The sequence below is a fragment of the Lucilia cuprina genome, chromosome X (genome assembly GCF_022045245.1).
Source record: "Lucilia cuprina isolate Lc7/37 chromosome X, ASM2204524v1, whole genome shotgun sequence".
In the NCBI taxonomy this organism is placed as follows: domain Eukaryota; kingdom Metazoa; phylum Arthropoda; class Insecta; order Diptera; family Calliphoridae; genus Lucilia; species Lucilia cuprina.
Genome location: NC_060949.1, coordinates 1,962,932 through 1,989,096, shown reverse-complemented (window position 1 = coordinate 1,989,096; position 26,165 = coordinate 1,962,932). Strand labels below are relative to the sequence as shown.

Sequence of the window (26,165 nt, the reverse complement as noted above, 5' to 3'; positions counted from 1 at the left end):
ACAATGTCAAATGATAAAAAAATCAAAAAATATTAAATTAATTAAAAATGCGAAATAAACCAAATTAATTTCTTTGATTTTTCAAATCTTTATTTTCTTTATTCCACATTTTAAACTAATAAATAAACTTTTTTTAATAAAATTTTAGTTTTTTTGTATTTGTAAACAGCTGTTTGTTTTTGATTTCAGTGTTACCACTTTATCGTTTTTTATGCTAAAATCGTTTGAATTTTTGTTTATATGTTGAAATAAACAATTGACAACACTAAAATTCTCTCACAACATTCGAAAAACATATGAAAAATTGTCGTATGAGTTGTATAGAGCTTTTGCATAGAAAATACCAACAACATTGTTATGACTATTGCAGCAGCTGCTGACATACAACGCCTATAACGCTACAACATCGATTGTGAATTGAACAATTTTATTCCATAATAATAACAGTTTTAAAATTGTTTTGTAAATTTGATAAGCAATTGGAATTTACCAGATGTACATTTTTTTTAATTTGAAACAGTTAAAAAAATAATTTGTTCAAAATTTTAAATTTTTTCAATTTTATTTCATACAGTAACAAAACTTGTTTGTCAAAATTTTTAAAATTAGTTTATTATTTTTTTACCTATTCGGTAAAAAACTAATAATTTTTTTAATATCGTTTGATTTTGAGAATATTATTGCCCAAAATGTTCACATTGATGTTAAAAATGTTCGTGCAATGCTTGAGCTCTCATAAGTCTGATCTTCAATATTTATATGGATATTAAATTTTTCATACACAATTTTATGACTTTTCCATAGCAATTTCAGAGATATGAAGACCTTGTAAAAATATCATTAAAATCGGTCCAGCTGTTTATTAGTTAAAAAGTTATAAACGGTGATAAAAGGTACCAAAAACATATTTTTTTACACCTAAACGTACACACTTCTAGTCGATGCAGTTCATCTGCATCTACTCCTCTTGCATCTTTAGAAAACCAATTTTACGCTCTTTTTTTCTTTATTTAGCCATTAATGTTCTAATTTGCAAAAATCTCCTAATATAACTACAAAAAACCTATCGTTGAAATTGACGTTTCATTTCTTTACTAACAGACTTTTACTTTTATGTTAAAAAATTATAAAAGTTTACACAAAATGTTTATAGAATACTAAAAATTAAAAATTCATGTTAAGAACTTTAACAGAACGAACATTTAAGTTATAGAATAAGGATGCTAATTTGTTAAAAGTTGTAACTTAGAACAGCTTTTGTTGTTTTTCAAATACAAATTGTAATACATTTAAACCTGAAATTATAAGTTGTTAACAATAATACCAAATATTAAAAAATATCAACTACAAAAAAGTTGAGTTGTTAACTATAATTGGGGCATTCATAAAATTTTAATTTACCAATAATTCACACCAGGCTACTGCAACTCCTGTCTGTGTATCCAAGCCTCTGTAAACGGTTTTAAAACTACCACGACCAACTTCTTTGTCATATTTGAAGAAGCGACCACATGGGGACATAGCAACAGGCTCATCATCATCATCTTTAGTTGAAGGCTTGCTTATTGCAGGGGTGCTAGCTGATGATGAGAGTGCAGTGCCACTGACGAAAGCTGTCAAAGACGATTTCGGCATAAGTGTACATGATTGAGTTGCTTTTAATTGTCCTGCATCTCTGCCAAATGTTTCAATAAATGTTTCAGATTTTTCTTCGGATGATAAAAGTTCATTAGAAGATGAATCCTTTTCACCTAGTTCTAAACATCGCGATATATTTGTAATGCCTTTTGGCATAACATTGTTTTCCGGTATATGCTCTTCCACTTTAAATCCCACACGTTTAACGTTTCCTACGCTATCTTTCAATTTTGGTTCATTATCAGTTATTGGTAATGAATCATCTATAGAACTGTGATTTACATCTGGTCGAACAGCGACAAGGGGCTCCACGGATACTGAAACACTGGCCAGTGAAGAATTATGTTGGCCAACTAGATCTGTTGTACTTGTTCGAGTTGGAGTACGGAACTGTTCTTCTAAATGTTCCGCCTCGCGAGATAGCATTTCAATATTATCATCGTAATCTCGAGGGAATTCAGTTTCCAGCTCTAAATAGTTTGTGTTTGCGTTTCGAGCAGATTGCTCGACACTTTTACGTATGAAACGCATATTAGGATTAAATCTTTGTATTGCTGTACATGGACTTGTTTCTATATTTGTGTTCACTACGTTTTTCTGTGATGTAGAAGGGCTAATTAATTTATTCTGGGCTGTGTTTTCTTTTGAGTCAAGCGTTGACTCATTGATATTATCAACTGGTGTTTGATTAAGCTTTTTATCATCCATTGTGAATTTCTTTTTTTTTATTGAACTCTTTAATTCACTATCAACAATGGTTTTATCTGATGTGCTGCTTGAATTATCTTTCGAAAGTCTTTTTATTTTGCTGGAGTATATCTGGATTAAACAAAAAGAAATTGATATAATTACTTGGCAATTATTTTGAGCAAAGGAAATAGTGAACGAAAAACCTAATTTTGAGGTTTAAATTTAAAAAAAAAAAAATTTAAAATACTACTAAATAATTAGTAAAATTCACACATGATTAATTTCGTGTTTTTAGGTTCAATATTTAATAAACAATTCAAAAAGAAGTACCAAGAAGTCCCTTTTAAAGTTGAATTTCATGTTTCTAAGGACAATATTAAAGAAAAAAAAAGAATCTTTTGAAGAACAATAATGTACCAAAAAGGTCCATTTAATAGGAAGCAGCTACAGGAACGCAAGGGTTCGTATGATTTTGTGTGTTGTTTGTAGTTTCTCAATTTCTGATTCAATCTTCAGAAGTTGTCATGGATTATTGTTTACATCTTCTTTATTATGAGTAATAAAAGTGATATTCTTTGGGCAATTATGGAAAACATTTCCACTGCAATATTTATATGCATATGTGCAATACTTCCACCAAATTGTATATCGATATTATAAGTAGTAATTAATTATGCCCGTTTAAGTGATTTTCGGAAGGGGACCTTGTATGGGAGCTATGACCAATTATAGCGAATCGGAAAAAAATTCACAGCAATATTTGTGTATGTAAGAGCAATATTATTACCAAATTTTAAATGGATATCTTAATTATGCGCGTTTAAGTGATTTTCGGAAGGGGACCTTGTATGGGAGCTATGACCAATCGGAAAAAAAATTTCACAGCAATATTTCTGTATGTAAGAGCAATACTTGTACCAAATTTTATATGGATATCTTAATTTAGTAATTAATTATGCGCGTTTAAGTGATTTTCGGGAGGGGACCTTGTATGGGAGCTATGACCAATTATGGGCTGATCCAGAAAATTTTTTCTTGGAATTCTATCGACATAAGATTTTAATTTGTAAAATTTTGTGAAGATATCGACATTGTGACGGAAGTTATTAACAAAATATCCTATTTTCTGAGAATTTGTACTTCTAACAATTTTCAACAATGATCAAGTTCTTGTGTCGAAAAGAATGTGTGGTGATTTTCATGGAATTATCTTGCATAGCTTCCGAGAAAATTACACCAGAATATGTAAAAACCTATTTTTTTCGAGGTTGTTTTAAATTTTGATTCATAACTTTTCCCGGTGTGAACCGATTTTGCTCATTTTCAATACCAAACAACTTAGGAAAATGAAAAACATTTTGGGTGAATTTGGTAAGGACCCAGAGTATATATACTTTAATTAGCAATTAGGTCAATTATCAACTAATTCCGAATTCCAGAGAGTGATAAATTTCTAATAACAAACCATTTTTGTGAAATGCATATATCTTAATACTTTTATTTTTAGTTTTTAAGCGATTTATTGACAATGATATAATTCTCTGTAAGATCATATTATGATCCAAGGTGATCAAAATTTCGTTTTAAATATATATCGAAATCAAAATGAATTTTATCGAATCAGTAAAATTACAATTTTCTATCATGTCTAGATCGTTTGAGAATAAGGACCTAGAAAATTTCAATGTAACAAATGAGATCAAAGATTTATAGTCGAAACTAGATATATCAAATTAAAGGTTTCACTTTTCTTAGCTTTTTAATCACTTTCTGGTTAACAGTTTTTCAAATCAGCCGAAAAGAGAAACAGTTAAAAAGGCGTTCAGAACCTATGTATATCGGAAATTTATTGTACAGTCAGGATGTATGATAACTTCTGTAAACAAATTTAGAATTTTTAAAACTTTTTGATGTTGTAAAATTATGATAAATAAACATTTTATAAAAAGTTCGGCGTTCGAACATTGGAACCTCACTTTTTACCGAACTCCGAACCCGTACGTTCGATCGTGTACTAGTGACTATGTTATAAGTGACATGTTTGCAGTAGATTAACCACAAAAGGTCGATGTTGAAACCTTATTCTAGTCTAAACCCCACATAACGATTCCCCTTTCCACATATAGAAATAGAAGAACTCAAAACAAAGCTTATATTGTTCTTCAAAATATATATTATATGCATAATTCATGTTACTTTAACCCTCTGGGATCGACGTGGATTTTTTATAACTATTTTATTGACGTGGTGTCTGCTAGACCCAATTTTTTTAAATTTTAAATTTTTTAAGTATTTCAAAAATATATAAAATAAAAATTTATTGAAAAATTCCAGGCCATTAACATGTCTAACAGAACTTAATTAGGAAGTGTGGAAAAAATTTAACTGATTTTGGAAATTATTCTAATAGAACTATAAGATTTTGTTCATCTCTTTAGAACGTGAACCTGTCCTCAGTTATGGTAAAAAAATCAAATGTACGTTTTTATTCTTAAGAGATAACATGAACCAGTTCTCAGTTGTGATAAAAAATGAGAATTTTCTAAGACGATCAACCCATGTCTGTCTGTTGAAAGCACGATAGTGTCCGAATGCTAAGAGCTCGAGGGTTGAAATTCCACATTAGTATTTCTTATAGATAAGGTTTGTTTGGTATTGAAAATGGGCAATATCGGTCTATGTTTTCGAATAGCCTCCATACGAACCAAATTTTATGAGGATCGACCCTTCAGAAAATTACTTTAACGCTTATAACTGGCATAAAAATACGAGTATATAGATGGAATTCCACATAAGAAAGTTTCATTCGAGTCAAACGAGGTTTGATGGCGGGTATATAATACTCTTCCTTGTTAGTATTCCATTTAAACTGAAAAACAAATAAAAGTTCTATATTGGGCTGTGCCGATTTGTATATACTCTTCAACATGATGTGTTACAAAAAGAGTGATACGAGTTTTATTACTGTTGAACCTAGAAATATGAAATTATGTAGAGTCTGATTAGGTGAGAATTTCAAAAGGTACTTTTGAAATATTCTATAATATTGAACCAAGGACATGAAATTTGGTACGTAGATTCGGAATTAGATGAGAACCCATAAAAGGGATCTTTTTGATGCTTTTTCGTTTTTCAAAAGGTACTTTTTAAATTTTCTATAAAATTAAACCTAGACACATGAAATTAAGTATGTAGAGCCCGAATTAAGTCAGAACACATAAAAGGAGACTTTTTGGTACTTTTTCGTTCTACAATAGGTACTTTTTTCTATAATAATAATAATAAAATTTTCTATACATGAAATTGAGCATGTAGGGTCTTGACTAGGTAAGAACTAGAGGCCTCGAATAACTTTTTTACTGCACGTGTATGTACACTTCACGTTGTACCACGAGTATTTGCTTATAATATGATGCTGGTTTTGTGATGATTTTCAATATTATTCATATTTAAAATAAATGCATTAACTACTTGTTGTAAATAGAAGAAATTTATTTTCAATAACTTTTAAAGTGAGGTAATTAAATAGTGTTTTTTTTCGCGGTTTATAAAAAATACTTTTTTAATTTAATATATTTTTTATTAAGCTAAAAATATCAACATTTCAGTTAAAGAAAATATTCAAAATGTACATTATTTTACTACTTAGATTTAACTTGTATTTAAAGTTTTTATTACAGAATTAATTATATACAGCATTGTTCGGAATATTACCGCCTTTGTCTGGCAGTACAAGCAAAGTCCTATATTTTATATTTTAGTAGATTTATACAATAATATTATTTATTTGTATAATATTATGTTGGTTGATAAGAACAAAAAAAAAACAATGTATATTCTCTTCGTTAGACATGAACCGGATGATATACGTCTGAAACTACAAATTGAATGGACATAAACTAATATTTATTTTTTCATTTCGTGATCCTGTGTCCTTTTTAAAGGACTTCAAGGTATTAAAAAAGTACATTTTTCAAAAAATATTTTAAAATATTTCTACTGATCAAACAATGCCAAATTTGATGTCAAAAGAACAAGAAGAGTTGGGAAATATTTTGTATTATTTTTATTTTATACTGTAAGAATAAAAAGATGTATTATAATTTTAAGTAAATTTACTACACAATTGTCTGTTTTACTTTTAACATCGAAACGTTAATAAAACCAAGATGCCAAATCAAAACATCGATTCCTAAACATTTTGTTAAAAAACTGGGATTTTTTATATTACAAAAAGTAAAACATTTACAGAATTAAAATTTGAGTATTTTATATGCATATGTAGATATAAATTTCTTTAAAAAAGCATATTTGTATAAGGAAACAATAATAAATTTTTTAGCTATTTCATAATAATGAACATTTTTTGGGATTTTTTTTATATTAGAGAATACCGTGAATTATAAAAACTATTTACATTTGGCATCCCTAATAAAACTTATTCAAATTCAGCACAACTGTTATTTTTCTTTGTAAGACTGAACGTGTACTCGGTATGAAGTGCTTAGTATTTTCGAATAAGAGAGAAAAGAGTACATGTATTTGCAAGCACCAAACATAGTTGAGTAAAACAAATAGTTACTCTACGATTTTGTTGTACTCAAAAAAAAGAGTACTCTTTTTAAGCGACACTGCGAATAAGAGTATTTGCTGATCAAGTGCATGTGTACTACGCATATACAAATATCTTTGTGCAGACCTCTAGTAAGAACCTAGAAAAAGGGACTTTTGGGACTTTTTCATTCTACAAAATGTACCTTTCGAATTTTCTATAATATTGAACTTAAAAACATGAAATTAAGTGTGTAGAGATCGGATTTTTAAGAACCCATAAAAGGGAACTTTTTGGTACTTTTTCGTTTTACAAAAGGTACTTTTTGAATTTTCTATAATATTGAACTTAGAAAAATAAAATTAAGTATCTAGAGCCCGGATTAGGCGAGAACCCATAACAGTGAACTTTTTGCTACTTTTTTATTCTACAAAAGGTACTTTTTGAATTTTCTATAATATTGAACCTAGAAACATGAAATAAAGTTTGTAGAGTCCGGATTAAGCGAGAACACATATATACGTGAACTTTTTTATTACTTTTTCGTTCTACAAAACATACTTTTTTGAAATTTCTATAATATTGAACATATAAACATGTATGTATGTAGAGTCTGGAAGTGAGAACCCATAAAAGGGGACTTTTTGGACGTATTATTACGAATAATTATAAATTACTTTAAAGAAGCAATGAAAATAATAATGTATACAGAATAAATACATTAATTGTTCTTTTTTCAAATGTCTCACTGATAAAAAATTGATTTATTTCCATGCATACAACTTTCGATTTTTTTACGTTTAATATAAAATTTTTGCGGGTCAATCCTCTCATTTTCATTTTCCAAATGCACAGAACAAAATAAGTAAAATTTTTTTCCTAACAATCCTTTGTTAAAATTTATTTTCGACTTCAATATTCAATATATATTTGTTAAAAAATTGTAGATGTTTATTATAGCTAAAATACAATAAATAACTTAACCGTTCTAGATAATATATTTGCTTGAATTTGAGTACAAATACTAATAACTTGTGTTATTGTTCAAGTAAAATTAGTATATGGAAATGTTGCTAATATTTATTAATGTATTTCGTAAATAGTATATTATTTTAACTAAATCCTGAATTGTTTTAAGAATTTGGTTTTGGTCCTATTTTAGTAAAAACAAGTAAGTGATCAATGCTCGAAAAAAGTCTATTAATTTTTTGGTAGAAAGATTTTGGTTACACAACATGTTTCATTAGATGACTTTGATCGCTTTTGGAACTTTAAGATATATTGAGAGTTCTCATACAAAAATACTACTTGATAAACGATAACTGAAGGTGATGAAAATGGGACAATAAAGAATATTTTATTTTTCGTTAAAACTTAATGTTTTTATACATTTTACTCAAATTAAATAAATGATATAGTTTTACAAAAATTAAAGAAAATATAAAATTGTTTCAATATTATAAATTTTATAAAAAGGTAACTAATTTGCAATTTACTAACAGTTAAGTTAACGTTTAAATAACTATAAGCTATTTGAAAATTAGCCAGCTTATAGTTAACATTAAGATAATTTACTTTAAGCTACATAAAAATTAGCTAACTTTAATTTAACCTTTGAATAGACAACTTTAGCTCAATAGTTATGCAGAGTCGGACAATTGACACCGCAATGTTAAACGTTACGTCAATACCCACATACCCGGGTATGTTTTTCATTTTTGAAATGATATATCTCGAGATCTATATGATTTAAAAAATTAGTTAGATATATTAAAAGTAGATTTTCTATTTTTACCTCGTGTATCAATACGGTATGTTTAAAAATTTTATGCCAGTTATCGGACAAAAATTATGTTTCATTATAAATTTTATATTTTATTATTAAAAATAGTTATATTTTTGTATTTTATGGAAAAAATTGAACTAAACAACAATTTTAGTTTCAAAAACATAGTCATGTGTCTTTATTCATAAATTTAAATGTAAAATATTTGTGGACCATATAAAATTAACAAATATGGTCCGATTATGATGAAATAATTTTTATTTTGTATATAATTTAATAAAGTAAAATTATGCTGATTATAATAATTTTATTCTTATATAAACAAAAATATTAAAGTTTAAATTTTAAAATTTTAATTTTTGACCATAACTTAGGAATCTTTTTTGACAAAAAAGTTGCCTACTTGCGAAAACAAAAACAATTTCTTTAATGCAAATCGATTTTATACACCTAAATAAATAAAATCTAAAAAGTTTTGTTCAATTATCTTTCCCGGTCGCTGAGTAATAACTTCTTGAAGTCAAAATTTTACAAAGTCATGGGTCGAAAAAAAGTTGAGTCAATCACCCCCTACGCCTTTTTTGTTTTTAATTTATTACGCCGCCATTTTAAGGCCAATCGTAACATTTCATATATCAATGTTTATGGCTTGACTTTAGCTATATTTCATTCTATTCAGCATTTAATTCTATTAATTAATAACAAAATCACGTAGGTACATAAAAAACAAGTACGAAAGTATAGTCGTACGAAAGTTATGAAAAATATGTACCAAGCCCACTAAAGTTTTGTGAATATATTTATATAATACATATGTCAGAAAACGATTCTAAACAGATTGGTATACTTTAAGGCATAAACCGACGTATAGAGAGGCAGATGAAAAAATATTTGGCTATTTTCAATTTTGCATATTAAATTGCACTACTATAAATTGAGCATATTTATAAACAAAATATAATCAATGGACATAAGAATGATAATTTCTTCACATTGAAAGAACATTTCAAATTAAATTGTACAAAAAAAGTATCAACTAAGAATGATCTTATTTACTTTAATTGTTATGCATTCTAGAAAATTATGTTGTATGTTGTTTTTGTAAATTATGCTCTTGTTTTTGAAATTGTGTTTTTGTTTTTTCAAATTGCGTTTGCAATTTCTGAAACAAAGTGACATCAACCTGCTTTGTTGAATGCTGCCAAGCAACTAAATAAAATATTTGTATTTTTGACGCTCTTCTTGATAAATTCGTATGCGATCGTGCTATATACATGTAAACTGCCGAAAATCTTCGTATTCAGAACAATACTCTGCTTTATGGTGGGTATAGGACATATATTTTTGTATATTACAAACATCAGCACAGACCCTTCCCACTAAAGTGGTGTAGGGTACAATAAACATTTTGTTTTACAAAATCTATTAATTATAAATTAAAGTTTTATGCTAGGTTTTATAAAAATGTTTTTCATGTTTTTTCCATACAACTACTTGCATCTTTATTTTTTAACAATGTTCAAAAATGTTTATACTAATTTTTATAAAATGTGATACATTTATTTTATAATAAATTAACCATTCTTTTAATTCTTTTAGGCGTTTTTCTTTAGGTTTTTTGCACATGATATTTTTGTTAATAGGAAAACAATGAGAAAACTTACAAAAATGCTAAAATTTAATCGTTTATGATCAAAAACTATTATTTTTATATACAGACCTTTTATTAAATTAGTTTTAATTACACTGAACGTTCAAATTTAACTTTCAAAAAGACATAGAGCAAGTAAGAGTTCTATATTCGGCTGTGCCGAATCTTATATACCCTTCACCATAGTGTATTTTAAACATCTATTATATTTTTGGCCGACTATATTATTACATCAAAAGCTAAACAAAAATAACAACAACGCTAAACGAATTAAAAAACAAAATACACAAGGCGTCTAAACCAACAGACATCTAAACATACATAACGAAAAACACAGAAAAACAAAAACAAAAATAACAACGCAATGACGTCAACAGCATCCAAACCAAGGGTGCCCAAGCCCTATGCGCTTGGTACTCTTTTGTTTTTGTAAATGCGCTTAGATATAGACAGTGTGTTTTCTATACACTTATATGCGCTTAACACTAGAAATACGTTGTTGTTGTTCTTAACAGTATACAAGCAAGAGTAAAACAACAACACTTTCGTATTCATTGCTGGTAAACATTGACGAGACGTAGCTTTTTTTGTTTATCGTAAAAAAACTTGTTTTAAAAAGCACTTGCAAAAAATTTGCGTTAGTTTTAAATTTCAAACTTACATTATTCGCATAAAAATTATTGTACAATAACTCACAATCTACTCTCATATAATTGAAAACGTTTTAAATACTTTTTTCTATTCATTAAAAATATATTTGCAAAACAAAAGGGAAAATTATTTTATTTTAACAAAAAATGCAAGTCATATTTTTTTGATATGTATTTTTTTGTATGTTTGGAATTAAACCAAATACATCTACACACACGTGTACATCTTTTTCTGTATACAGTGTTGTTGTTGACATTTTTTGAAGAAATTTTCAGAGGTTGTCTCGGATTTTTGCTCATATCTCCGTTATTTACCGACCGATTTTGCTGATTTTAAAAAGCGATCTTCTCGAAAGCATAATAGAATTATTGAAGATTCGGATCTCGCCGATATCTGGGGCCCTCTAAAAACTGATTTCAACAGACAGACGGACATGGCTTAATCGACTCCGCTATATATAAGGATCCAGAATATATATACTTTATAGGGTCGGAAAATTATATTATAGAAATTACAAACGGAATGACAAACTTATATATACCCTTCTCACGAAGGTGAAGGGTATAAAAACGCCGAAACACGTGAACTTAATTTTCGCTCGTAGAATCTAGTGACATACCCCGTATTGAAAAGTTGGGTCAAAATCGGGAGATATTGCATTTTAAAGTTTAAGCTGTTTCTGAGATTATTTTTGATTATTTAAATTTAAAATATATAAAATATAAAATATATATACCCTTCACCATAGTGTAACATATACACCAATATACAGTGTAACATATATACCATATATACCAAATACATCTACACACACGTGTACATCTTTTTCTAATATACAGTGTTGTTGTTGCTTTTCTACCGACCGATTTTGCTGATTTTAAATAGCGATCTTCTCGAAAGCATGTCTAACAGAATTATTGAAGATTCGGATCTCACCTATATCTGGGGTCCTCTAAAAACTGATTTCAACAGACAGACGGACATGGCTTAATCGACTCCGCTATCTATAAGGATCCAGAATATATATACTTTATAGGGTCGGAAAATTATATTATAGAAATTACAAACGGAATGACAAACTTATATATACCCTTCTCACGAAGGTGAAGGGTATAAAAACAAAACTCATACGCATAGAAAAGTAAAATACATAAAACTTGAATCCATTTGAATGCATTATGCATTCATATTTAGTTATTATGCATTATACATAGTATGTCTATGCTTGAAAACTTTTTTCAAAATTTAAAAAATAAAATATCACCGGAGGATACCACTAGATTCTACGACCCAAAATTAAGTTTAGGTATTTTGGCGTTTTTCTGTATCTTTTTGACATACTTACAGTGTTATTATCTGAATTATACACTAGAAATGTATAATATTATGAAATATGCATATAAATTGTATGACATACCGGGTATGATGGGCATTGATGTACGTAATTTTGATCGGGTATAGACAAGACGAGACTACAATTAGCAATGCATTAAAAGTTAGTTGAGTTGCTTGCAGGGGATGTCTGTTGGTTTCATTGAGTTGTGTATTTTGATTTTGTTTTTATTTCGTTCGTATATATGTATGTAGGTTGTGTTCATTGTTCATGTTGTGTATTTTGTTATACTCTACACCACTTTAGTGGGGAGGGTATATTAGGTTTGTGGTGATGATGTTTGTGGTGATGTTTGTAACATACAAAAAATATTTGTCATATACCTACCTTAAAGTATAGCAATCGGCTTAGAATAATTTTCTGAGTCCGTCTATGTCCGTCCGTCTGGCTGTCTATGTAAACCTTGTGCTCAAGGTACAGGCCGCATGAATAAAATTTGGCACACACGAAGCCTATTGAAAATGGTTATAATCGGTCTATTATTTCAATTAGCTCCCATACATCCGTACCCCCAAAAAAGGGCCTTTGGGCTTATAATTAATTTAAATGATCTATTATGTCAACAAAAGTCGACAAAACATAGTTTTATAGAACGTTAAATGAAACTACCGATTTTTGTAATGATCGGGCTTCATTTGACCCTAGCCCCCATACAAACTCCCCTTCAGAAAATGAATTAAAGGTCAAAATTCACTTACACACACTAATGACACTTTTAAATTCTACATAAATATTATTGAAGTAGACTGAACTCCCCCTACCAACATTTATAAGGATAGGGCCATATTTTGCCCTATTCTCCTTTGAGCCCTCTTGTAAAAAATCTCTTTTTTTTGCAAAAAAAAAAAAATAAAAATATTCCGAAATTAAGTTAAAAAATAAATCAAATGGTTTATTTTTTTTTAAATAATCCCCATTTTTAACATACATACTGACTGGTGTAGGGTATCATATGGTCGGCTATGCCCGACTATACATTCATACTTGTTTTTGTTTAGATCCTGTTGGCAGCGTTACCGTTGAAAATTTTTGAAAAGTCTAACAAATAGGGGATTTTTCGGAAAAAGTCGCACTAAAAGGGGATTTTTCATTTGTATTTAAATGTGAATTAAATTCATAAATATATCACAATTATTAATCACATTTTATTTAACAATACTTAGCTCCAGATAACACGCCTAAAAGCTAAGTATTCCTCTGAATATTCTATACAAGTGAATGATCAAGTTGTGTTGTATTATCTCCATATAAAGTATTATTTTCATTTGTTTTATTTCTTCGATCATCAACAATATAAGAACATTCAAGTTGTATTAATCCATACAATTTGTTTTTGGATTTTCATCTGCATTGTTCCCTTTTCCTTAATTGTCGATCTGACAAATGTCAAAGTTACTATTATTTGTTTTCTTTACGGTATTGCCACTCTGTTCTAAATGCATTATTTAGAACAAATCCTAGGTTTGTGTCCTTACTAATTACCTACAATATTGCCAATACTTCTTAATCCAATACAATTTCTGGTGTGTGCATCGAATAATATCAGATATGGACTGTATAAGTAGAAATTGTAATATTTCTTGTGATGAACGTATGATAAAGCTCGTAGTAAATTTATCCAAACCCGATGACATTATTATTCCTAACGTAATTTGGTCTAAAACTCCGGATTCAAATTTTTAAAGTCCATCAATAAGAATCAAATTTTGACTTCCTTGATTCCATTGCAGAATTGGCGGTTTTTTCAAATAAAGAACAAACCAAATGTATATAGAAAAACACTGGATTTTGTATTTGTTGATCGTCTAGATGAATTTAAAATACAATGCATAGATCCACTTTCGACTCCAGAAGATGTTTATCACCCTACTCTTCAAATTAGTTCAATTATTAATATGCAATTACCGGCAAAACTAGTTCCAAAAGAAGAAAAAGTCTTAGACTTCAGAAAAGCTAATTTTCCCAAATTTAATAATCATTTGTTCAAAAACTAAAGTCCTTATAAAATCGATACAACGTCTTATTTAAATGTTTTTAATTATCTATTCCAATGAAAATACAATAAATTCCAAATGGTCCACCATGGAACACAAAGCAGCTCACTACTCTGAAAAACTTAAAAAACTAACACTATAAAATATACAAAAAATCCGGTTTATCTACAAATTACGCTAAATACTCAATATTCTGATCATTTTGTAGCTGGGCAAATACCCAGTGTTACAATGATTATATTGTTAAATTAAAGACAAACTTCAAAAACAATCCGAAATCTTCTTATGAATTCGTTAATTCGAAACGTCAAATAAGTCACTAAATATTTTATCGAATTATCCTAAACTTTTTGAGCAGATAATCACAGAAACACTGTCACACCAAGTTTCAACATTTGATAAGGTGAATCATAACCCACTGCTTTTCAAATTAGACAAACTTGGAATAACTCTTATATCCCTCATATCTCAAATAGAGATCAATGTGCATCGTTTAGAGGATGTACATCGAAACCCATCCCAGTTATATTCGGGGTCTCTCAAGGTAGTCATTTGGGTCCAATATTATTTTTAATATTCATAAATGATTTACCATCTTGTATCACGAAATCCGACGTCAAACTTTTCCTTAATTTGAACCATTTTAACCAATGTTCCTTATTACAATCAGATCTAAATAATTTTAGGTAATGGTGCAATGAGAATTTAATGATTTTAAATTTGAGAAAAATAACGTTCTACAGACGAAGTCTAGTAGTCTGTAGCTACTCAATAAATGAGTATCAGTTGCATAGTGTTATGTATGCCTGTATTTATCGTCACAATATCTTTTCGTAATAGGAAAGGGGCTGAGAAGAGAAATAAAGTTGTAATAAATCAAATTTATAGTTTTTAAAGCGTTTTCTAACAGTAATCTTTAAGGTTTCAGCATATTAAGGACATTCAAATATTAAAATATTTTTCTATTTAGAAGAATCACCAAATTCAAATATCATAACTGATCAACTCAGAATATATTTGAAAAATTGAAAGAACCCACTACTTATGGGTCCTTTCATTTATATTATTACAGATAAATAGACAGAAATATATTTGTATAAATGTTTAAATAAATTCGTTGAGTGTCTTTTACTTGTAAAAACATATTATTTTTATTAAATTTATGGACCCATTGCTTAACCGCAAACTCTAAGATAATTATAAACAGATTATTATAAAATTTGGGAAAAAGATTTTGGTTCCTACAAAATTTGTTTATTTTTCGTGGGTCAATTAATTAATTAATTAATTAAAGTTAAAAGTAATTTTCTGAAGCGGATCTTTTATGGGGAATACGGATATCCTTATACATTTTTAAAGTAAGATTTCGGTTTGTAGTTTATGGCGCGGTTTCTATTTAAAAAAATGAACTAGCAAAATTTTATATTTTAGTTTACATTTATTTTTTGTGTTTTAATTCATTAAAACAAAAAAAAATATGGCGGTTAACGCTTATTGACTCTGTAAGTGCAGATGAAATGCGAAGTAGTTTCTTTTAATTCAGTTGTTACTTAGTTTTTTTGTAGCTTCATCTTAATTTTATGATTCTTAAAAGTAACTAATTTGTCTTGAGCGATTTGTTTTTCAAGGCGTAGAGAGGAACATCTTCTTAAATTTGTCTTATCCTTTAATTTCTTCCTTCACACAGATGACGTTTTGACTGTCTCGTCAAAACTTTTCCAAGTTCTTGGTGGTGCTCCTAATATAATATATAATTATATATAATATATAATTTGTAAATATCTTTATAATTCTGTTCGTTTGTTTTTTTTTTTTTCGTAAATGACGCCTAAACGGCTGGGCTGATTTTATTTAAATTTGGAACATAGATAGATACATATATAAAATATGTTATACTGAGTATTGTTTGAGTTAGAAATGATGTAAATACTTTTTTTGTAAAACATTTTATAACAACGTTAGAATTTTTTTAAGTTCCGCTTTAATATTTGTAAACTTGCTTGCTTGCTTCATATTTGTAAACCGCTAAAGGTGTTTAAATATTGTTTGCCACCTTTATGCTTGCTTCATATTTGTCAAAAAATCATATTTGATTTGTCTACGATAGAAGCACTACGTGCATATTACATTTAAAAACCATATATCGGAGCAGATTTAAATCCGAAATAGTAAACAAAAATATAGGACTTTCTTATTGGGTATATAAGATTACACTTTTACTTGTTTTGATATTAAGTTTTGGTGAATTCTGACTTATGAATGACAATTTTTAAAATACCGGTTTTTAAAACATTTTCTAAGTCTTGCTTTTAAATCTCAGAGATTCCGCTTTTATTCAAAAGCCATCTAGTCACGTTCATTATAAATAGGACAAGAGTTTCTATACAAATACATGTCTATAGTCAGTAAATGAAAATAATAAAACTTTATTTACCCAATTTTTCTTTTAGAATCTAAAAATTTCCTACAAAATGGCATCGACTTGTTGTTGCATATTTCATTATAAAATCAGAAATAGCATATTTTTCCTTAATTTGCATATAGTTTGCTTATTTATAACATTTTTATTGCATATTTTTCAAATTTTCTAACAAAAACTGTGTATTTTTTGTATTACAAAATATTTTACAATAAATTTGATATTTACATATTTATATTTAAAAAATAAATTAAAAAATATTTTTCATAACAACAAAATACTAGGTTCCATCTCTGGAACTATAAAATTACACTTAACATAGTTTTATTTATTTTTCATTGTTTGTGCCAATTATTTAATCAGAATCACTTTTTAAGTCTCTCCATCTGTGCGTCCATATAAACAAATAACTTGACGAAATTTTGCACACACATCTCTTTCACCCTAGCTTCATTACAAAATGTGGATTAGTAAATGGCTTTACTGATCGATCGAATTCAAAATGAATAATAGCTATACGAAAATACATCCTCTCAATAAATTTTATGAGAATCGGACAATTTTTGACACCCGTCTACGTATAAAACCTCTTTCAGATAATCGAATTTTAATATAACGGAAATTAAGCAAAATTTTACATAAATGCGTTTATATATAAATAAAATATTTTAATTGTATTAATAATTGGGAAATAAGGAAATATTTATAGTACATATTTTTACATTTTTAGTACATATATTAATTATTATTAATTATTTTTGGAATTTATTGTTTTATTGTTAAAAGGAAGAGTGTTAAGTATTTTTCAATTGCGATTTGCAAAAATCATATCCTCATTGGGTGAAAATGTGATGTTAATTGCCTTAAAATGTTTAAAGGATAATAATGAGGCAATTTCGATATAAAAATCTTAAACTGCCAAAGGGGGAGACTTGTATCCAAGGAAAACTATTGGACTCCTGTTTTTTCTTTTTCAAAATCTTAGGTTGCTTGGAACCAATGTAAAGTGAACTGTCGTGTAGTACAGGAAAATTACCTAATTTAGATATTTTAAAATAGAGGTGGTATTTTTCACCTAATACATACACTTATATATATTTAGAACCCAAATCAAGAATAGCTATCCAGATCCAAATACGCCTACTGTATCTTGTTTATAAAATAAAGAATTTAAAATGTGAGGTTCAAGATTTTAGCATTTAATAGTTCTATAGTGGTATATGGTGATGTCCCCATACTTAGAGTTGCTAGGATTATACTTAGTGTTAGATTTATTGAATAAGAATCAATATTATACAATTCTAAATAAAATTTACACAACACTACCTAAATAGATGGAGTTTCCGTAATGTAGTTTTTGTTTATCAATGCAAAATAACCAAAAACCCGGATTATTTTTGTTATAATATATAGATTTATACCTCACAAAACATTTTTTCTAGGTTCAAATCCATTGATTATCTAATATATCATGTATCCAATTCAAAATTACTTATTATTTTCGAAATTTAATGAAAGAAACGATAGATTTCATGTTAAGTCAAATATTGATAAATTCGGATAGGTATATAGAATAAATCGGTTAAGAAATGTCCAAATTTAGTCGTTTCGCAACTAAAATATCTAAAAAAATTCTAATATTTAGGAGTAATAAAAATATAAAATTTATATAATAATGCAGCAATATTAAAAAATGAACAAAAAACCTAAAAAAGCAAAATACTTTATTGACCCCAAAAAATTACCAATACGTTCACATTTTATCAAAAATCTCGTTAATTAATATAACGATAAAATATAAGATATTCCTCAAAAGATACAACAAACAAATTGTTTTATTTTGCTAAAAATAATTGTTCAGATAAAGTTTTTTCTTAAAATTTATAAAATTTTACATAGGCAAATTACTTAATTGAGTCACTGTATATGTGCTAATATCTACATACATATATACTAGCCAACTTTGCCCGAAAATTCTATCCTAGTGGAACGAAAAGGGGCTTAAATCCAGATAATTCAATTAAAAACAGAAGAACGATCCCAAAAATACATCATGGAACGTTTTAGTACATATCCTTACAATAAATTATAATATTTTCAGATACCTCAAGGATTGTAATAAATCCCAATATTAAATTTTGGATTTAACTCTGGAAAAAAGGGAAAAATAAATTAAAATGTGGTCAAAAACCGCAACTTTAATCATATTACTTATAAAGATGGTACAATCGCCCCAAAATTGTGGACCAAATGGCCAAAAAATATATCCCTTCGGTTGATAGTAACCCCTTAAACAATTTTAAGCAAAAAAAATTGTTGATTCTAATTTTATGTTTCGTATAATATGATGAAATGTGAAATACAGGAAAAATTTGAATACTTTTGTGAGGTAATTTTATGGACTTCGTTTCTTTTTGTGAATTCTGTTACATTACTTGGATGTAGGTTGGTTTTATTGCGTTGTTTATTTTGTTTTTCTGTGTTTTTCGTTATGTATGTTTAGATGTCTGTTGGATTAATTGCCTTGTGTATTTTGTTTTTTATTTCGTTTAGCATTGTTGTTGTTCATTTTGTTTTGCTTTTGGTGTAATAATACTGTAGTCGGAAAAAATTTAAAATTTATAAAACTAATATGTTTAAAATACACTATGGTGAAGGGTATATAAGATTCAGCACAGCCGAATATAGCACTCTTACTTGTATAAACTAAAACGATATTTAAAAAAGTTTTATGTCTTTTAAATCTGTATTTTTGAAGATATTTTTAAACTAAAATAAATAAAAAATCCACTTAATCTCAACGAAAATTTTGACGCAACAAAAAACAACGACAATACTGATAGTACAGCAGAAACTCAACTGACAAATCAAATCTCTCACGCCTCTACAAAATTCATACTCCCAAATTAAGAACAGTGTTATAAACTTGTCACCTACAATGGTCAATGATATTTCAATTGCCGGTAATGTAAATAAAATTATAGTGGGAGATTTTAACTCACAAAGTGTGTTATGGGGCTCCTCGTCAAATTTACCCAACGGTAGAATCTTTGAGGATTTCAAAATTTTGTTTTTGAAGCTGTGATAAAGAAGTTTTCACCCCGTTTTCTAGAGAGAAATTCAGGTTGGTAATTTTTTTCAGGAAAAGGCGGCGGACATAATCTCACATTTTAATGAATCTTCAAATATCAACAGAGAAGCTGTTCAAATTAAACGAATCTTGGTCAAAGCTGCTAACGAATCTATATCACTAAGTCACAAACCGAAGGAAAAACACATTTCTGTTTGGTTCAATTCGGATATCCCAAAATGAATAAAACTGATCTTGAAACAGGACAACTTTAATTGAATTCAAAAGGAATTGTGCTAAAACAAGTAAGTTTTATATTCGGCTTTGCCGAATCTTATATACCCTTCACCATGATGTGTTAAAAAAACAGTCAGTGCGAATTTTAATACAAAAAATTAAAAAAATACCAAAAATACCTTTATGGGTTCTCACATAATCCAGACTCTACAAAATTAATTTCATGTTTCTAGGTTCAATATTATAGAAAATTCAAAAAGTACCTTTTGTAGAACGAAAAAGTACCAAAAAGTCCCTTTTTCTAGGTTCTTACTTCTTCTGCTAAATTTCATTTTTCTAAGTTCAATATTATAAAAAATTCAAAAATTCCGTTTTTCTGTGGTCAAGGCCCTACATGCAAAATTTCATGTTTCTAGGTTTAATATTACAAAAATTTAAAAAGTACCTTTGGTAGAACGAAAAAGTACCAAGTTCCCTTTTATGTGCTCTGATCTAATACGGGCTCTACATACTTAATTTCATGTTTCTATGTAGGTTCTATAATATAGAAAATTCAAAAAGTAGAACGGAAAAGTACAAAAATCGACTCCGCTATCTATAAGGATCCAGAATGTATACACTTTATAGAGTCGGAAAATTATATTATAGAAATTACAAACGGAATGACAAACTTATAATAATGCACACATTCGGCTGAGCCGAATCTTATGTACTCTTTACCATGATACCAATATAAAATGACCACTGGCGTCTACCATCACTATTGGAAATTGGACGTACTATCACCTATTCCCAAACAAGGAAAAACTTTTTGAGAAACTTACTGCAAAAAGCTTTTAGGAAACATAGATGAGTCGGATATCAAAATTACAACAGGCATTTATTCCCAGTCATGCAGTTCATAGCATATGCTATCAGAAATACTACGCACAATTTAAGCAACGGAAAGCATAGCCTTGTTCTTTCGGAGGATCAAGAGAAGGCAGTCGATTGAATAATGTCCTCGTCTGTTATAATGGAACTACATAGTATTCCAGTTAAAATTTTGTAACTCGTGAAATCTTTTCTTGAAAACCGTAGAATAACTGTGAAGTTATTCCTACTTATAACCTTGACAATGGAGTCCCAAAGGGATCACCTTTATCAGTTGTTTTATACAACACTAGCTATACCCAGTGTGCTTCGCTACCCTCATCGTAATGGGATAAAATAAATATCATTATTGTAAATGTATATATATCTGCAATATCAAAAATTCCCTTTTTAAAGAACTCTTTAAGTTTGATTTTATGATTCTAGTCTTAATATTACAGAAAATTAGAAAAAACAGTTGAAGAACGAAAAAGTACCAGACAGTGCCTTTTTATACATTTTCATTAAATCAGGATGACGCATGTTTAATTTTCAACCAGAAACCAAAAAAATCGCATAAAGATTTTTATACAATCAGGAAGCTACATGTCCAATTTAATGTTTTTAGGTTCAATATTATAGAAAATTCGAAAAGTATTAGTAAAAGAACAAAAAAGTACCAGAGTATGCTCGTTCAATTGGGATACTGCGTGTTTAATTTTATGTTTATATAGTCAATATTTTAGAAAGCTCTAAAAGTACCAGTACCAGTGAAGTACGAAAAAGTACCAAAGGACCTATTTTATTTTATTTCATGTTCCTAAGTTCAATATTATAGAAAATTCAAAAAGTACCAGAAAATATTCCAGTTTAAATTTTCATTCACCCAAGTCCCTGATTGCTTTTATAGATTTTAATTAACTCCGGGCTCCACATGCTTAATTTTATGTTTCTAGGATCAATATTATAAAAAACACAAAAAGTGCCTTTTGAAGAACGAAAAAGTACCAAAAAGTGCCCTTTTATAGGTTCTCACTTAATCCAGGCTCTAAACGCTTAATTTCATGTTTATAGGTTCAATATTATAGAAAATTCAAAATGTACCTTTTAAAGAACGGAAAAGTACCAAAAAGTCTCCTTTTCTAGGTCCTCACTTAATCCGGGCTCTACATGCTTAATTTCACGTTTCTAGGTTCAATATTATACAAAAATCCAAAAAGTACCTTTTGAAGAATGAAAAAGTACCAAAAGTCCCCTATTATAGGTTCTCACTTAATCCATCCTCTACATACTTAGTTTCATGTTTCTAGGTTCAATATTATAGGAAATTCAAAAGGTACCTTTTGAAGAACGAAAAAGTACCAAAAAGTCCTCTTTTATAGATTCTCATTTACTCCGGGCTCTACATACTTAATTTCATGCTTCTAGGTTCGATATTATAGGAAATTCAAAAAGTACCTTTTGAAGAACGAAAAAGTACCAAAAAGTCCCCTTTTATAGATTCTTATTTACTCCGGGCTCTACATGCTTAATTTAATTTTTCTAGGTTAAATTTTATAGAAAACTCAAAAAGTACCTGTTGTAGAACGAAATAGTACCAAAAAGTCCGCTTTTATAGATTCTCAGTTACTACGTGCTCTACATGCTTAATTTCATGTTTCTAGGTTCAATATTATAGAAAATTCAAAAAGTACCAGTCGAAGTACGAAAAAGTACCAAGAAGTCCCCTTTTATAGATTCTCACTTACTCCGGGCTCTACATGCTTAATTTCATGCTTCTAGGTTTAATTTTAAAGAAAACTCAATAAAATACCTGTGTAGAACGAAAAGTACCGAAAAGTCTCTTTATTATTAATTTCATGTTTCGATTTCAATATCAAAGAAAACTCAAAAACTACCAGATGGACAATGAAAAAGTACCAAAAAAATATAACTTGGTACATGGCTTCCAAATAACACCTCATTAGCATATTTAGTGTTTCTAAATCTAAAAATTTTATCTAAATTGGATCATTGTGTTTGAATAAATTCAAATTTCCAGCTTTTACCCCTTTTGGTACTTTTTTTCTACCCATTAACGAAATAAAAATTCTATTCCAAAATGTTGCAACATCGTAGTGGGAACCCGTTATTACGTATTTATGTATATAAGTTAATAAACCAAAATCAATGTTTTATGAAAAAAGTACCTAAAATAGGTACAATTTTCACCCCGAATTACCAAAAAGTACTAAATTTATATTTTTATTTTTTCGTCAAGTTATGAAGGAGTCAAAAATATTGTTTGAATGTTCACTGGTTTAAAAGATACATGGGGTGCAAAATAAGTACCAAAATAAAGTTTTTACCCGTTTATTCCCTAAAGGGGCCGAAATTGAAAAAGTACCTGTCCGCTTATTTTTTAAATGAACGACGATAAGCTTTAAACTATTTGTGTATCTTTTCTAGTTTAGGAGATATGAGGTTACCGATTTTACCCGTTTTTACCATTTTTTACCCCCTAAACATTCGAATTTCCAAAAATCCCGTCTTAGTGGATCTATTTGGTGGAAGACCAACCCCCTGTCCAAATTTCAGCTCTTTAGCTTTAACCGTTTAGGCTGTGCGATGATGAATCAGTCAATCAGTCAGTCAGTCAGTAACGTTAGAATTTTATATATATAGATATGCAAATTCCTTGACAAATGCAGTACAAAAATTACCGGGCATATATTACGTTGGACCGTGTCATACAAAACTGGTCTAAGAAATATGGTGCCATTATACCCACAAAAAAAGCTGAAAGCGTGACTGTAACAATAACACAATCTGTCTAGGCAACAAGAATCTGCTCATCCTGGATCAGATGAGAATCCTGTGTATACTATTTACCAAAAACCTTCTTTATAATACACAAGTAAAAAACTTGTCAACAATTTACCGCATATTGAAACAGCACTTAATATTTGCAGATCACTTACTATGAGCACTTTACTACATGGGATCACAATTTATGGTTGGACCTCAAAGGGAAATTTCAACAGGATAAATATATCCATTAACATTTGTTTTAGAACCGCTTAGGGTTTGCAGCAAACAACACCTATCGAAAAATTAAGGGTTGAAGCAAATTTTACAGACTTCACAAGCCTACTGGAGAAAACTGCTATTAGTTTTGCTGTAAATTCCATAACTATACCAAATGAAAGCCTTCATGACTCTTTCTGGAATTGTTTATCATCCCAAGGAAAATACTCATCATCCGCTATCGTGAAAATTGTGACTAGCTTAAAAAGGTGGAACGTATCAAAGATGAAATAAAACGATTCTCTGAAAAATATTTACAAAAGTTGCTCTTTCATTTATATAGATTTCATATCTATGTAATTGAATTTAAATAGTAATATTACATATTGATATGATACACTTATGTTACTGTTTAATTAATGAAATTTATGTCAAAGATGTTGTTTATTATAATATGCAACAAATTTTGGGTCTTTGAATCTTACCCGAACAAGACTAACGAAATAAGAGTAAACAATTAATAAACCCAATTCCCCAAAGGGTTTTAAAAAGTTAGCTCGTATTGTTAATTTATATGTATATGTAATATCAAAATATTTTGATTTTGATGGAATTCGGAATATACATTCTTTTCATTTAAACAAAAATTTGTATTTTATCGAGGTTCAAAATTCATATCTCTAACAGTTTTTCATTTTAGACTATAATTAATGACTATGAATTGTAGTTTGGCAGTACTTTATTTGAAATATTATGGTTTTAAAAAAAGGATAATTGTATCAAAAAAATGTCTTTGAGTCATGGATATCTTACAAACGGTATCTTACATTTTCATTATTCCTTTACTAAAATTTGTAAGCATACAAAATCAGAGTTGGACCATGAAGGGATTCATAGAAAATCTAATTTTAGTAAACTAATCAATCTTATTTTCGTACAAATTTTAAAATTTATTTTATTTATTTTTTGATAAATCAAATAAAAAATTTTAACATTTCTAGTTGAGTATTTACTATGAACTATTAAAATAGAAGGGAAATTAAAGCCCACAAATAGATATTTAAATTTTTTAATGTGTATATCAATACATTTAAATATCCTAACATTTCTAAAATGGTAATTTCTGTTTATTTTTGAAAATTTTAATTATAAATAAAATTCATAATATAAATATTAATATAAATATTAGGTTTTTGTGATATCACAATTTTTTAGAAGGTTTTGGTGTCAGTGATCGCTATGATGTAATATATATATTTTTTTAATCCAACTCCTTCTTTGCATATCTGAGGAGAAAATCACTTTTGAGCGACAATTCTTACAGAACAGAAACTTCAGAATTTATAGAAAATCATGCTTTAATAATTGAAAAATCAATAATAATGAGCATAATTTCACACTCTTATAATGCTTCAAAACTGCATTTATTATTATCCACAGATGCACTTTTTTCAAAAAATATTTCAAAACATTTTTCTTTGCACATAATCAAAGTACGGTTCTTGCGTACTCTAAGTGGTGCAGAAAAATTTTATAATTAACCATTTAGATGTGATGATACTTTAAATTTGAGAACGTTTCATAACGAAAATCACGAAAGTTATAACCATGATCACATTTTTTAATTGCATTCAATATTATATTTACGAATGATAAAATTAAGTTTGTTTTTTTTTTAATTGCATTCTTCCTTTTGTTTTTATATATTTATAGTGCATCCAAATTCTGTGAATAAATAATATTGGAAATCGAAATAGATATTAAAGGATTAAATTTTAAAAGACATTTTTGACGTATTTTTTTTTTTTTTTTTTTTTTTGAGTAAAATTTTCTTATTTAAAACTTCCATTTAACAAGGTTTTTTATTAAATGTATAGCCTGAAATAATAATTTATTCATGAACAATAAATTCATGGAGTTCGAATAAAATTAAATACTTAAATACAGATAAACACAACAGTCACGGTGGATGCATGTTTCATGCACTTCTGCTAAATTACAACTGAATCAGCGAGAACAAAAATCAATCAAATGGCAAATAATAATACACATCACTGTAAAAGCTCGTAAACTTCGATATAACTCACTATAAAGGTGAAGTAAGTGGGAAAAAAATTTGTAATAACACCCATATTCCCGATACGAAGAATGCTGATGATAGCCATAGTTGGCCCGAAAATTCACTCCATTCAGCTTGTGTCTAAAGAAACTTTTTCTGTATTCTAA

At 28.4% G+C, this 26,165-nt stretch overlaps 1 protein-coding gene across 1 annotated transcript in view; it reads right to left on the bottom strand.

Annotated features, from left to right (window-relative positions):
* The window catches only part of LOC111678283 (serine/threonine-protein kinase WNK1-like), a gene marked incomplete at its 3' end in the record, with an annotated part of 219,934 nt that overhangs the window by 184,328 nt on the left and 9,441 nt on the right, over nt 1–26,165 (bottom strand). The window contains exon 2 of the mRNA XM_046950156.1: nt 1,402–2,457. Coding sequence (XP_046806112.1) covers nt 1,402–2,346 — 945 coding nt within the window. The remainder of the gene's footprint in view (nt 1–1,401; nt 2,458–26,165) is intronic.